Source organism: Anopheles merus, unplaced genomic scaffold, assembly GCF_017562075.2.
Source record: "Anopheles merus strain MAF unplaced genomic scaffold, AmerM5.1 LNR4000497, whole genome shotgun sequence".
Taxonomy (NCBI): Eukaryota; Metazoa; Arthropoda; class Insecta; order Diptera; family Culicidae; genus Anopheles; species Anopheles merus.
This window is the reverse complement of record NW_024428077.1, coordinates 11,282-27,708: the sequence shown is the minus strand read 5'-3', so window position 1 is coordinate 27,708 and position 16,427 is coordinate 11,282. Positions and strand designations below refer to the sequence as shown.

At 39.1% G+C, this 16,427-nt stretch overlaps 1 protein-coding gene across 1 annotated transcript; it reads right to left on the bottom strand.

The window, feature by feature from the left end:
• Window positions 1-8,288: 8,288 nt before the first annotated feature.
• LOC121602534 lies at window positions 8,289-10,439 on the bottom strand. The gene has a single exon (XM_041931297.1). The coding sequence runs from the start codon at window positions 10,416-10,418 to the stop codon at window positions 9,249-9,251; it is 1,170 nt and encodes a 389-aa protein (XP_041787231.1). The 5' UTR covers window positions 10,419-10,439; the 3' UTR covers window positions 8,289-9,248.
• Window positions 10,440-16,427: the final 5,988 nt, after the last annotated feature.

Genomic DNA, 16,427 nt, shown 5'->3' with positions numbered 1-16,427 from the left:
AGCACTCCAGAATGACTTCAGACGTTGTTCCAAATGTCTCCAAGGGTCATCCAAGCACTCCAGAATGACTTCAGACGTTGTTCCAAGAGTCCCCAAGGGTCATCCAAGCACTCCAGAATGACTTCAGACGTTGTTCCAAGAGTCTCCAAGGGTCATCCAAGCACTCCAGAATGACTTCAGACGTGGTTCCAAGTGTCTCCAAGGGTCATCTAAGCACTCTAGAATAACTTCAGACGTTGTTCCACGTGTTCCCAAGGGTCATACAAGCACTCCAGAATGACTTCAGACGTTGTTCCAAGAGTCCCCAAGGGTCATCCAAGCACTCCAGAATGACTTCAGACGTTGTTCCAAGAGTCCCCAAGGGTCATCCAAGCACTCCAGAATGACTTCAGACGTTGTTCCAAGAGTCTCCAAGGGTCATCCAAGCACTCCAGAATGCCTTCAGACGTGGTTCCAAGTGTCTCCAAGGGTCATCTAAGCACTCTAGAATAACTTCAGATGCTATTGCAAGCTCCAATGTACTAAGGATCACCATTTGGCATGTATCACCAACATTTTGATGATTGTTTTAGTTTATAGAAACCCTTCACTTCAGAGGCCATTTACTATAGCCTGCGTTGCTCTGATCTCAATTTTAATTTCCTTTCCAACGGTGAAAAAATTAAGTCTCTAGCTCTTCTGGTTCAAAAGTTATGGCCATTTGAAATTTCACATTTTTTCGGCAAAACATTTTTTTTCGTCTAAACAAGCACTCCAGAATGACTTCAGACGTTGTTCCAAGAGTCTCCAAGGGTCATCCAAGCACTCCAGAATGACTTCAGACGTGGTTCCAAGTGTCTCCAAGGGTCATCTAAGCACTCTAGAATAACTTCAGACGTTGTTCCACGTGTTCCCAAGGGTCATACAAGCACTCCAGAATGACTTCAGACGTTGTTCCAAGAGTCCCAAGGGTCATCCAAGCACTCCAGAATGACTTCAGACGTGGTTCCAAGTGTCTCCAAGGGTCATCCAAGCACTCCAGAATGACTTCAGACGTTGTTCCACGTGTTCCCAAGGGTCATCCAAGCACTCCAGAATGCCTTCAGACGTGGTTCCAAGTGTCTCCAAGGGTCATCTAAGCACTCTAGAATAACTAGAGGAACATCTAAGCGTTGTTCCAAGAGTCTCCAAGGGTCATCCAAGCACTCCAGAATGACTTCAGACGTGGTTCCAAGTGTCTCCAAGGGTCATCTAAGCACTCTAGAATAACTTCAGACGTTGTTCCACGTGTTCCCAAGGGTCATACAAGCACTCCAGAATGACTTCAGACGTTGTTCCAAGAGTCCCCAAGGGTCATCCAAGCACTCCAGAATGACTTCAGACGTTGTTCCAAGAGTCCCCAAGGGTCATCCAAGCACTCCAGAATGACTTCAGACGTTGTTCCAAGAGTCTCCAAGGGTCATCCAAGCACTCCAGAATGCCTTCAGACGTGGTTCCAAGTGTCTCCAAGGGTCATCTAAGCACTCTAGAATAACTTCAGACGTTGTTCCACGTGTTCCCAAGGGTCATACAAGCACTCCAGAATGACTTCAGACGTTGTTCCAAGAGTCCCCAAGGGTCATCCAAGCACTCCAGAATGACTTCAGACGTTGTTCCAAGAGTCCCCAAGGGTCATCCAAGCACTCCAGAATGACTTCAGACGTTGTTCCAAATGTCTCCAAGGGTCATCCAAGCACTCCAGAATGACTTCAGACGTTGTTCCACGTGTTCCCAGGGTCATCCAAGCACTCCAGAATGACTTCAGACGTTGTTCCAAGAGTCCCCAAGGGTCATCCAAGCACTCCAGAATGACTTCAGACGTTGTTCCAAGAGTCTCCAAGGGTCATCCAAGCACTCCAGAATGCCTTCAGACGTGGTTCCAAGTGTCTCCAAGGGTCATCTAAGCACTCTAGAATAACTTCAGATGCGATTGCAAGCTCCAATGTACTAAGGATCACCATTTGGCATGTATCACCAACATTTTGATGATTGTTTTAGTTTATAGAAACCCTTCACTTCAGAGGCCATTTACTATAGCCTGCGTTGCTCTGATCTCAAATCCAAGAAAATTTACATTGTGCAACTTTTAATTTCCTTTCCAACGGTGAAAAAATTAAGTCTCTAGCTCTTCTGGTTCAAAAGTTATGGCCGTTTGAAATTTCACCTTTTTTCGCAAAAACAATTTTTTTTCGTCTAAACAAGCACTCCAGAATGACTTCAGACGTTGTTCCAAGAGTCCCCAAGGTCATCCAAGCACTCCAGAATGACTTCAGACGTTGTTCCAAGAGTCCCCAAGGGTCATCCAAGCACTCCAGAATGACTTCAGACGTTGTTCCAAGAGTCCCCAAGGGTCATCCAAGCACTCCAGAATGACTTCAGACGTTGTTCCAAGAGTCTCAAGGGTCATCCAAGCACTCCAGAATGAATTCAGACGTGGTTCCAAGTGTCTCCAAGGGTCATCCAAGCACTCCAGAATGACTTCAGACGTTGTTCCACGTGTTCCCAAGGGTCATCCAAGCACTCCAGAATGACTTCAGATGTTTGTTCCAAGTGTCCCCAAGGGTCATCCAAGCACTCCAGAATGACTTCAGATGCTATTGCAAGCTCCAATGTACTTAGGATCACCATTTGGCATGTTTCACCAACATTTTGATGATTGTTTTAGTTTATAGAAACCCTTCACTTCAGAGGCCATTTACTATAGCCTGCGTTGCTCTGATCTCAAATCCAAGAAAATTTGCATTGTGCAACTTTTAATTTCCTTTCCAACGGTGAAAAAATTAAGTCTCTAGCTCTTCTGGTTCAAAAGTTATGGCCATTTGAAATTTCACATTTTTTCGGCAAAACAATTTTTTTTCGTCTAAACAAGCACTCCAGAATGACTTCAGACGTTGTTCCACGTGTTCCCAAGGGTCATACAAGCACTCCAGAATGACTTCAGACGTTGTTCCAAGTGTCTCCAAGGGTCATCCAAGCACTCCAGAATGACTTCAGACGTTGTTCCAAGAGTCTCCAAGGGTCATCCAAGCACTCCAGAATGACTTCAGACGTGGTTCCAAGTGTCTCCAAGGGTCATCTAAGCACTCTAGAATAACTTCAGACGTTGTTCCACGTGTTCCCAAGGGTCATCCAAGCACTCCAGAATGACTTCAGACGTTGTTCCAAGAGTCCCCAAGGGTCATCCAAGCACTCCAGAATGAATTCAGACGTGGTTCCAAGTGTCTCCAAGGGTCATCCAAGCACTCCAGAATGACTTCAGACGTTGTTCCACGTGTTCCCAAGGGTCATCCAAGCACTCCAGAATGACTTCAGACGTGGTTCCAAGTGTCTCCAAGGGTCATCTAAGCACTCTAGAATAACTTCAGATGCTATTGCAAGCTCCAATGTACTAAGGATCACCATTTGGCATGTATCACCAACATTTTGATGATTGTTTTTAGTTTATAGAAACCCTTCACTTCAGAGGCCATTTACTATAGCCTGCGTTGCTCTGATCTCAAATCCAAGAAAATTTACATAGTGCAACTTTTAATTTCCTTTCCAACGGTGAAAAAATTAAGTCTCTAGCTCTTCTGGTTCAAAAGTTATGGCCGTTTGAAATTTCACCTTTTTTCGCAAAAACAATTTTTTTTCGTCTAAACAAGCACTCCAGAATGACTTCAGACGTTGTTCCACGTGTTCCCAAGGGTCATACAAGCACTCCAGAATGACTTCAGACGTTGTTCCAAGAGTCCCCAAGGGTCATCCAAGCACTCCAGAATGACTTCAGACGTTGTTCCAAGAGTCCCAAGGGTCATCCAAGCACTCCAGAATGACTTCAGACGTTGTTCCAAGAGTCTCCAAGGGTCATCCAAGCACTCCAGAATGCCTTCAGACGTGGTTCCAAGTGTCTCCAAGGGTCATCTAAGCACTCTAGAATAACTTCAGATGCTATTGCAAGCTCCAATGTACTAAGGATCACCATTTGGCATGTATCACCAACATTTTGATGATTGTTTTAGTTATAGAAACCCTTCACTTCAGAGGCCATTTACTATAGCCTGCGTTTGCTCTGATCTCAAATCCAAGAAAATTTACATTGTGCAACTTTTAATTTCCTTTCCAACGGTGAAAAAATTAAGTCTCTAGCTCTTCTGGTTCAAAAGTTATGGCCGTTTGAAATTTCACCTTTTTTCGCAAAAACAATTTTTTTTCGTCTAAACAAGCACTCCAGAATGACTTCAGACGTTGTTCCAAGAGTCTCCAAGGGTCATCCAAGCACTCCAGAATGCCTTCAGACGTGGTTCCAAGTGTCTCCAAGGGTCATCTAAGCACTCTAGAATAACTTCAGATGCTATTGCAAGCTCCAATGTACTAAGGATCACCATTCGGCATGTATCACCAACATTTAGATGATTGTTTTAGTGTATAGAAACCCTTCACTTCAGAGGCCATTTACTATAGCCTGCGTTGCTCTGATCTCAAATCCAAGAAAATTTACATAGTGCAACTTTTAATTTCCTTTCCAACGGTGAAAAAATTAAGTCTCTAGCTCTTCTGGTTCAAAAGTTATGGCCGTTTGAAATTTCACCTTTTTTCGCAAAAACAATTTTTTTTCGTCTAAACAAGCACTCCAGAATGACTTCAGACGTTGTTCCACGTGTTCCCAAGGGTCATACAAGCACTCCAGAATGACTTCAGACGTTGTTCCAAGAGTCCCCAAGGTCATCCAAGCACTCCAGAATGACTTCAGACGTTGTTCCAAGAGTCCCCAAGGGTCATCCAAGCACTCCAGAATGACTTCAGACGTTGTTCCAAGAGTCTCCAAGGGTCATCCAAGCACTCCAGAATGCCTTCAGACGTGGTTCCAAGTGTCTCCAAGGGTCATCTAAGCACTCTAGAATAACTTCAGATGCTATTGCAAGCTCCAATGTACTAAGGATCACCATTTGGCATGTATCACCAACATTTTGATGATTGTTTTAGTTTATAGAAACCCTTCACTTCAGAGGCCATTTACTATAGCCTGCGTTGCTCTGATCTCAAATCCAAGAAAATTTACATTGTGCAACTTTTAATTTCCTTTCCACGGTGAAAAAATTAAGTCTCTAGCTCTTCTGGTTCAAAAGTTATGGCCGTTTGAATTTCACCTTTTTTCGCAAAAACAATTTTTTTTCGTCTAAACAAGCACTCCAGAATGACTTCAGACGTTGTTCCACGTGTTCCCAAGGGTCATACAAGCACTCCAGAATGACTTCAGACGTTGTTCCAAGAGTCCCCAAGGGTCATCCATGCACTCCAGAATGACTTCAGACGTTGTTCCAAGAGTCCCCAAGGGTCATCCAAGCACTCCAGAATGACTTCAGACGTGGTTCCAAGAGTCTCCAAGGGTCATCCAAGCACTCCAGAATGACTTCAGACGTGGTTCCAAGTGTCTCCAAGGGTCATCTAAGCACTCTAGAATAACTTCAGACGTTGTTCCACGTGTTCCCAAGGGTCATCCAAGCACTCCAGAATGAATTCAGACGTGGTTCCAAGTGTCTCCAAGGGTCATCCAAGCACTCCAGAATGACTTCAGACGTTGTTCCACGTGTTCCCAAGGGTCATCCAAGCACTCCAGAATGACTTCAGACGTTGTTCCACGTGTTCCCAAGGGTCATACAAGCACTCCAGAATGCCTTCAGACGTGGTTCCAAGTGTCTCCAAGGGTCATCTAAGCACTCTAGAATAACTTCAGATGCTATTGCAAGCTCCAATGTACTAAGGATCACCATTTGGCATGTTTCACCAACATTTTGATGATTGTTTTAGTTTATAGAAACCCTTCACTTCAGAGGCCATTTACTATAGCCTGCGTTGCTCTGATCTCAAATCCAAGAAAATTTGCATTGTGCAACTTTTAATTTCCTTTCCAACGGTGAAAAATTAAGTCTCTAGCTCTTCTGGTTCAAAAGTTATGGCCATTTGAAATTTCACATTTTTTCGGCAAAACAATTTTTTTTCGTCTAAACAAGCACTCCAGAATGACTTCAGACGTTGTTCCAAGTGTCTCCAAGGGTCATCCAAGCACTCCAGAATGACTTCAGACGTTGTTTCAAGAGTCCCCAAGGGTCATCCAAGCACTCCAGAATGACTTCAGACGTTGTTTCAAGAGTCCCCAAGGGTCATCCAAGCACTCCAGAATGACTTCAGACGTTGTTCCAAATGTCTCCAAGGGTCATCCAAGCACTCCAGAATGACTTCAGACGTTGTTCCACGTGTTCCCAAGGGTCATCCAAGCACTCCAAAATGACTTCAGACGTTGTTCCAAGAGTCTCCAAGGGTCATCCAAGCACTCCAGAATGACTTCAGACGTTGTTCTAAGAGTCACCAAGGGTCATCCAAGCACTCCAGAATGACTTCAGGCGTTGTTCCAAGTGTCTCCAAGGGTCATCCAAGCACTCCAGAATGACTTCGGACGTTGTTCCAAGAGTCCCCAAAGGTCATCTAAGCACTCTAGAATAACTTCAGATGCTATTGCAAGCTCCAATGTACTAAGGATCACCATTTGGCATGTTTCACCAACATTTTCATGATTGTTTTAGTTTCTAGAAACCCTTCACTTCAGAGCCATTTACTATAGCCTGCGTTGCTCTGATCTCAAATCCAAGAAAATTTGCATTGTGCAACTTTTAATTTCCTTTCCAACGGTGAAAAAATTAAGTCTCTAGCTCTTCTGGTTCAAAAGTTATGGCCGTTTGAAATTCACCTTTTTTCGCAAAAACATTTTTTTTCGTCTAAACAAGCACTCCAGAATGACTTCAGACGTTGTTCCAAGAGTCCCCAAGGGTCATCCAAGCACTCCAGAATGACTTCAGACGTTGTTCCAAATGTCTCCAAGGGTCATCCAAGCACTCCAAAATGCCTTCAGACGTGGTTCCACGTGTTCCCAAGGGTCATCTAAGCACTCTAGAATAACTTCAGACGTTGTTCCACGTGTTCCCAAGGGTCATCCAAGCACTCCAGAATGACTTCAGACGTTGTTCCAAGAGTCTCCAAGGGTCATCCAAGCACTCCAGAATGCCTTCAGACGTGGTTCCAAGTGTCTCCAAGGGTCATCTAAGCACTCTAGAATAACTTCAGATGCTATTGCAAGCTCCAATGTACTAAGGATCACCATTTGGCATGTATCACAACATTTTGATGATTGTTTTAGTTTATAGAAACCCTTCACTTCAGAGGCCATTTACTATAGCCTGCGTTGCTCTGATCTCAAATCCAAGAAAATTTGCATTGTGCAACTTTTAATTTCCTTTCCAACGGTGAAAAAATTAAGTCTCTAGCTCTTCTGGTTCAAAAGTTATGGCCGTTTGAAATTTCACCTTTTTTCGCAAAAACAATTTTTTTCGTCTAAACAAGCACTCCAGAATGACTTCAGACGTTGTTCCAAGAGTCCCCAAGGGTCATCCAAGCACTCCAGAATGACTTCAGACGTTGTTTCAAGAGTCCCCAAGGGTCATCCAAGCACTCCAGAATGACTTCAGACGTTGTTCTAAGAGTCACCAAGGGTCATCCAAGCACTCCAGAATGACTTCAGACGTTGTTTCAAGAGTCCCCAAGGGTCATCCAAGCACTCCAGAATGACTTCAGACGTTGTTTCAAGAGTCCCAAGGGTCATCCAAGCACTCCAGAATGACTTCAGACGTTGTTCCAAATGTCTCCAAGGGTCATCCAAGCACTCCAGAATGACTTCAGACGTTGTTCCACGTGTTCCCAAGGGTCATCCAAGCACTCCAAAATGACTTCAGACGTTGTTCCACGTGTTCCCAAGGGTCATACAAGCACTCCAGAATGACTTCAGACGTTGTTTCAAGAGTCCCCAAGGGTCATCCAAGCACTCCAGAATGACTTCAGACGTTGTTTCAAGAGTCCCCAAGGGTCATCCAAGCACTCCAGAATGACTTCAGACGTTGTTCCAAATGTCTCCAAGGGTCATCCAAGCACTCCAGAATGACTTCAGACGTTGTTCCACGTGTTCCCAAGGGTCATCCAAGCACTCCAAAATGACTTCAGACGTTGTTTCAAGAGTCCCCAAGGGTCATCCAAGCACTCCAGAATGACTTCAGACGTTGTTTCAAGAGTCCCCAAGGGTCATCCAAGCACTCCAGAATGACTTCAGACGTTGTTCCAAATGTCTCCAAGGGTCATCCAAGCACTCCAGAATGACTTCAGACGTGGTTCCAAGTGTCTCCAAGGGTCATCTAAGCACTCTAGAATAACTTCAGACGTTTTTGGTACCAATAAAATTGGTGAATTATATGGAGAAACCGAATGCTCTATTATGTTATTTTTAAGCATTTTATCAACCTGATTTTTTATCTCGTCACTTTGAGAATATATTTGCTTATAATTCGGAATGTAACATGGTACGTTATCTTTCAATTGTATCGATTGCTCGTAAAAATTATTAATTGGGATTTGATCATTATCGGTGCAGAAAATATCGTGGTACTCGGATAATATTTTTTCTAAATGAGGGATTATATATTTAGGAACATTCTGACTATCGATTTTGCTCAATAATGTTTTTATTTTAGATTCATTTGCTTTAGTGCTTTTAAATTTTAAATTTTTCTGAATATAATTTTTCAGCGGGTCAATCTGTGGTTTAAATGAATCTTTTTCAATATACACATTGCTTTCAGTGGTGTTTACAAATTTTACATATTGGTTTTGTTTTGATACCACAGAGTTGCCACAAAATACTCCTGGTAATATTTCGCTCGCAAGGACAATAGAGTCTTCAACGAGGTCGGGCAAATTTATCTTTCGGATAACCTCACTGCGTAGAGGCAATATGAAACCATCATTGATACTATCTTCAATAGGGTGGCTGATTGTAACACCGTAACAATTGAAATTTAAAAGCCAGTGCTCATAATCTATAACACATCTATGTTTAGTGAAAAAATCTCTTCCCAAAATACCATCCGCTGTGATATCTATTTCTGCAGGAATGATATGAAAAGTGTGGTTAATAGAAGCATTTCCGAATGTTATATTAGTGCTAGTAGTTGCTAATGTTGATACCGATTCGGTTGTTATGCCTGTTAAGTTTATCCTATTTTGCGCGTAGACTTGCTGTGTTGGTTTTATTTTATCAACTTTGAACAATGACACGTCTGCTCCCGTGTCGATAATTAATATGCTTATTTCACCCATTGCCATTTCTACTTTAATTTTGATAAAGTTATTAGCATTTAAGTTTATCGCTAATGTTGACCATCGTTTGTAGGTTGAATGATTTCTTCTAACGCCTGTGGTACCCCTAAAAAATGTTCCTCTTCTGCAGCTTGTGTATTGTAGACTCTACGAGTATTTGTATTTGGAAATTGTTTTCTGAAAGAGTTATTAGAATATCTTTGGTTTTGGAATCTGTTGCTAGTTGCCTGATTATTACCAAGAGGAGATCTATTGGAAAACCATCTATTATTTGTGTTTGGCTGGAATCTATTGTATGTGTTCGGCGGGTATTTATTACGAACGAATTTTCTATTGTCATAGTAGTTTCTGTTGAAGGCTAATATTTGTGAACCGTTGCTATTCCTTTCGTTTTCTAATACTTTCTCTGAAGCATCTGAAACAGATGCGAATTGACCTGCTTTTAAAACAATTTTTGTTTCCTGATTATGAACTTTTTCAATCAGAGCATTAATCCCATGCTTTAATGACATGTCATTTGCAACTTTTTCGGGAATGTGCAACTGCAAATAAACGTTTTTTAATTTTGTGCTGAGTAATTCAACCTCATCACAAAGAGCTTTAGTATCCGTCTGGCGAATAGATTTCAATTGACTTATTATTTTATCTGGATTAAGTTTTTCTTGACATCTGGACCGTATATCATTTATTAACGAGTCAAAATCGTCAATATTAGGCGGCAGTCCTAAACGCGCCTTTCCTATCAATCTTGTTTTTAAAAATTTTACCAACATTTGTGGATTTTTTGGACATAATTCCTTTAATAAATTTGAAGAGTCCACAAAATTTTCCAAACCATCTGTATTGCCATCGTATATTTGCACCAAAGCGGTGGCTGTTTTGATATCGAAAGTTTCCATTTTGTTTTGATTCCAACGGTTGAACACGATAGCTAGTTTTGCCAAAGTTTTAAACTTAACTTGAATTTTGTTTGTTTGATGAAATTGTATGCGCGATTGGATATTGGCGTATATGTCACTCGCTTCCTTCAAAATTCGTTTTAGCTCTGAAACGGGTTCAGTTTCCTGAATTGAATCTAGGTAATACTTGATCTTATCAAAACAAAACTTAGCGGAACCGCTGTAATGATCAAGCAAACATCTGCGAAACTTTCTATCACACGATAATTTTTTTTCAATATTTTTAAGCCTTATAGTATTTTGATTAATTTTTAAGAGCATTGAATGAGATGTGATCGAGATGTTTTGCTATATATATAGTAATTATATATATATATATATATATATATATATATATATATATTATGTATTATATATTATATATATATATATTTTTTTTTTTTTTTTTTTTTTTTTAATTTTTTTTTTGATACCCAGATAATGGTAATATTACTTTTTTTTTTTTTTAATTATTTTTTTTTTTATTTTTTTTTTAACCAATGGTAACTCCCCCAATAGTATGTGCATATTGTAATGGAAAATGGTAATATTGTACGTTTCATAAAAAGAATTAATTGAGCAATTACAAAAAATATTTAAATGAGTAAATTGCAACTATATTGAGTGTGTAGCCTACCTTACTTTCTCTCTTTTTTTTTTTTTCGCTTGATCCTTACTCCGTGTACCGCTGCCCGATCGATAAGTATAGCGTTATCTCGCTTTATCCACTGCAAATCGCTGCTCGTTCTCTCACAGCACACTGCTGCACCGTCGCTCCTATCCACTGCAAATCGCTGCTCGCTCTCTCACAGTTCACTGCTTCGCCGTCGCTTCTTCCTTCTTCTCGCAACAACGTTATGTCTCTCTCGTGCAAACGACACTTGGTCACTTGTCGCAAAAGGTCATGCCGGTTCAAACTGTGATGCTTATCGCCGATGGTACGAAATGTGGCTTACTCGTACGTGCGATAATCTTGTCCGATCGAGGTCACTGCACTTAGATCACTTTACGCACGGTCCCGTTAACTATCGCTGCTTTTTTTTTTGTTTTTTTAACACCGAATGTTTGTTAGCATTCATTTAACTTTTCCTGGCCACTTTTTTTTATAACCGGGATACACTCTCTCTTTCACTGCGCCTTGGTTCGTTGACGATACCCGACAGGAGTTTTTGTGCAATTTGCGTGATTTTGCAGGAAGCCCTTATATTTTATCACTGCGTTTGAATAACGATAGTTCGAATTATCGTACAATTGTAGCGTTGCGCTTCACTCTCGTCTTTACTCTCTCACTCTTTCACGCTAAACATCAACGCAGATACTAGAATATTCTTCTGACCGGAAGGAATATTACGCACTCGCGAATTAACTTCGTATTTACGCGAGTTTTTTTTTTTTTTTTTTTTTTTTTTTTTCTCGCATCACAGTTTCACACTTGTCACGGTCGCCATGTGGTGATATGAAATCTTCTAACTACCCAAAAGAATAATGTGGCTTGAATTTGTGTAGTTACTTGGAGTTTATTTCTTCTATGTTAACTCGGGCAGCGTTTCCTCTTAGATCGGACTTTTGTTCATCATGCTAAACCTCAACTTATCCTTAATTTATACTCACTCGTTCGCGCCAAAATTCCTTAATCCTATTCCTCATTGGCTAATCCTAATTATCGCCTATTTTACTATTTCCTATTTCCTATCTTATGCTATTCTATTCTATCCTACGTGTAACCTTAATTGTAGATGTATGTGTGTAAATATATATATGCATAATAAAAATCTAACTATGTGTATGTGTGTAAGTGTATATGTGTATAATTTAAACCTAGCTAGCTATAATTATTCTGCGCGCGTTTTGCCTATCTTGCAGGCGCTACACCTCCCCCCTTTAGAAATGAAAAGCGTATGCTTTTCATCCCTTAATTAATCTATTTTTATGCACTGTACTTAGTTTGTTTGTATTTGTATTCTTTATTGTACAGTTAACATTATCTAACTTTACTACTATGTACGGTCCTAAGTATATCGGATCTAATTTTTTTCTATTTTCGTTTTTTAGATAAACCGCATCTCCTATTTTTAAGATAAGGGGGTTTACATTACTATTTGCTCTAATCTGTCTTCTTTCTTTTTGCTCAATTAAATTTTTACGCGCTATTTCGTTTGATTTTTGCAATTTGAATTTAATTTCATTAAAATATGCATCATAATTGTATACTGGTTCAATATTACCATGGCATAAATCTTGGGGAAGAATTGCTTTTTTTCCAAATATTAATTCGTATGGGCTATAGTTCGTATCTGTATGAGGTGTTGTGTTATAATTAAATTCGTAAAATTTTAGCCAATCATCCCAATTGTCACCATGCTCATTTGTAAATGCTCTTAAGTATTCATTGAGTGTTCTGTGGTTTCTTTCCAAGGAACCTATGGTTTCTGGGTGATAGGCAGTGGCAAAAGTCTGCTTGATCCCCAGCAACTCCGCTACCTTTTTTAATACCTCGTTATTGTATTCAAGGCCTTGATCCGATTTCATCTCAAGAAACCTCCCGTATTTTAATATGCAGTTCTCAACCATGGCCCTAGCTATCGTGTTCGCTTCTTTATTTTCTGTTGGAATAAGAACAATGTATTTCGAGAGTTCACATTGCATTGTAACGATGTATCTATGATTTTTATTGGTTTTCGGCAAGGGACCCACTGTGTCTATACAGACTACTTCGAAAGGCTTTAAAGGTGTAGTCGTAACAGCACTTTTTTCTTTTGTATGTCTTACGATTTTGTTCACTTTGCATACTTTGCAGCCTCTAACGTAATTTTTAATTTCTTCCTTCATATTCTTCCATTTATATTTTTCTCTAATTTTGAGGTATAATCGATACTGTCCGACATGTCCTCCCGAAGGTGACATGTGATAGTTTTCTAAAATATTTGCTATTTCCTCCTTTTTTGAAATCCATTTTGGTGGAATAAAAGCAATGATCTCTAAACCGGAAATGGCATTATCTGCGATTTCCTTTATGGTGTAAAAAGAGTATTGCCTGAATAGGGGATCTTCTAATGAAATTGCAATTTTGTCACGATTGTATTCTTTTGCTATTTGTTGTACTTTTAGAAGAGCAGACTCTAGCGCCTGACTTCCATCTTCATAACAATGAATTGTTGTATTTCCTAACTCCTTGTTGTAATTATTATTGAAAACTGTTATTTTGATTTTGCCATATTCTGTTTTTGACAGGATTTTCAAAAGTTTGTTTACTTCTGTTGGGTTTTCTGTTTGCCAAAGTGTAGGTTTAGTTATGGAATCTTTTTCATCTTCGTTTAATTCTGGAGGAGGCTTGAAATTGTTCAGTCTTGTCATTGCTCTTGTTTTCACTGCTAGTAGTGATTTATCATTTGTTTCGTTTGCATTATTCTTTTGCATAAGCTTCAACTTGTCTGAATCAATGACAATTCTCGATAGTGCGTCAGCTCCTGTGTTCGTTTTTCCTTGCACAAATTCCACTTCAAAATCAAATTCCTCCAGGTCTAACCTCATGCGTGTTAGTTTTGAAGTAGGATTTTTCATGTTGAATAGATATACCAATGGTCTGTGGTCGGTTCGTACTTTAAACTTTTTTCCAAAAAATATAAGGTTTGAAATAATTTACTGCCCAATGTATTGCTGTTAGCTCTTTTTCTATAGTCGGTTTAGATTTCTCTCCTTTAGTAAAACTTTTACTCGCGTATGCAATAGGTAGGTCATTACCATCTGTTTTCTGCGATAAGATAGCGCCACATGCTACATCGGACGCATCAGTAGTAATGATAAACTCTTTCTCAAAGTTTGGGTACTGTAATATAGTAGGTGATACAAGGCTTCTTCTAAGAGTGTCGAAAGCATGCTGACATTCATTAGACCACGTGAATGTAGCTCCTTTCTTTAGTAATTATTTAACGGTCTTACCAATTCAGCAAAATTTTTAACGAACTTGCGATAGTAATTGCAGAACGCTACAAACCTTCTAACTTCATCCACATTTATTGGTACTGGGTATTTTTTTATCGTTTCGAACTTGGACTCATCGGGATATATGCCTTTATCTGTTATTTTGTGACCTAAATAGGTTACATTGTTTTGGAAAAATTTACATTTCTCTGGATTTAGCTTCAAGTTATAATTTCTTAGCCTGTTAAATACTTTCATTAAGTTTTCTAGATGATGTTGCATTGTGCAACCCGTTATAATAATATCATCTATGTAAACAAAAGCACTCTCCGGAGTAAGTCCCGCCATTGCTATCGTTATCATCCGTTGAAAGCTATTAGGGCTTATATTCAGCCCAAAAGGGAGTCTTGTAAATTGATAATGGCCTGAAGAAGTTGAGAAAGCAGTATATTTTCTAGAGTTCTTGTGTAAAGGTATCTGGTGAAACCCGGACATAAGGTCCAAAGTAGTAAAATATTTTGCTCTTCCTAATTGGTCTAATATATCATCGATTCTAGGTAGTGGGAACTTATCAGGCATTATTTTTTTATTCAACTGCCTGTAGTCTACTACCAATCTCCATTTTTTTTCGTTATCTCCAGATTTTTTTGGTACCAATAAAATTGGTGAATTATATGGAGAAACCGAATGCTCTATTATGTTATTTTTAAGCATTTTATCAACCTGATTTTTTATCTCGTCACTTTGAGAATATATTTGCTTATAATTCGGAATGTAACATGGTACGTTATCTTTCAATTGTATCGATTGCTCGTAAAAATTATTAATTGGGATTTGATCATTATCGGTGCAGAAAATATCGTGGTACTCGGATAATATTTTTTCTAAATGAGGGATTATATATTTAGGAACATTCTGACTATCGATTTTGCTCAATAATGTTTTTATTTTAGATTCATTTGCTTTAGTGCTTTTAAATTTTAAATTTTTCTGAATATAATTTTTCAGCGGGTCAATCTGTGGTTTAAATGAATCTTTTTCAATATACACATTGCTTTCAGTGGTGTTTACAAATTTTACATATTGGTTTTGTTTTGATACCACAGAGTTGCCACAAAATACTCCTGGTAATATTTCGCTCGCAAGGACAATAGAGTCTTCAACGAGGTCGGGCAAATTTATCTTTCGGATAACCTCACTGCGTAGAGGCAATATGAAACCATCATTGATACTATCTTCAATAGGGTGGCTGATTGTAACACCGTAACAATTGAAATTTAAAAGCCAGTGCTCATAATCTATAACACATCTATGTTTAGTGAAAAAATCTCTTCCCAAAATACCATCCGCTGTGATATCTATTTCTGCAGGAATGATATGAAAAGTGTGGTTAATAGAAGCATTTCCGAATGTTATATTAGTGCTAGTAGTTGCTAATGTTGATACCGATTCGGTTGTTATGCCTGTTAAGTTTATCCTATTTTGCGCGTAGACTTGCTGTGTTGGTTTTATTTTATCAACTTTGAACAATGACACGTCTGCTCCCGTGTCGATAATTAATATGCTTATTTCACCCATTGCCATTTCTACTTTAATTTTGATAAAGTTATTAGCATTTAAGTTTATCGCTAATGTTGACCATCGTTTGTAGGTTGAATGATTTCTTCTAACGCCTGTGGTACCCCTAAAAAATGTTCCTCTTCTGCAGCTTGTGTATTGTAGACTCTACGAGTATTTGTATTTGGAAATTGTTTTCTGAAAGAGTTATTAGAATATCTTTGGTTTTGGAATCTGTTGCTAGTTGCCTGATTATTACCAAGAGGAGATCTATTGGAAAACCATCTATTATTTGTGTTTGGCTGGAATCTATTGTATGTGTTCGGCGGGTATTTATTACGAACGAATTTTCTATTGTCATAGTAGTTTCTGTTGAAGGCTAATATTTGTGAACCGTTGCTATTCCTTTCGTTTTCTAATACTTTCTCTGAAGCATCTGAAACAGATGCGAATTGACCTGCTTTTAAACAATTTTTGTTTCCTGATTATGAACTTTTTCAATCAGAGCATTAATCCCATGCTTTAATGACATGTCATTTGCAACTTTTTCGGGAATGTGCAACTGCAAATAAACGTTTTTTAATTTTGTGCTGAGTAATTCAACCTCATCACAAAGAGCTTTAGTATCCGTCTGGCGAATAGATTTCAATTGACTTATTATTTTATCTGGATTAAGTTTTTCTTGACATCTGGACCGTATATCATTTATTAACGAGTCAAAATCGTCAATATTAGGCGGCAGTCCTAAACGCGCCTTTCCTATCAATCTTGTTTTTAAAATTTTACCAACATTTGTGGATTTTTTGGACATAA

Coding starts and splice junctions, on each gene's coding strand:
- LOC121602534 (XM_041931297.1), bottom strand. CDS start 10,418: ATGCTCTTAAAAATTAATCAAAATACTATAAGGCTTAAAAATATTGAA.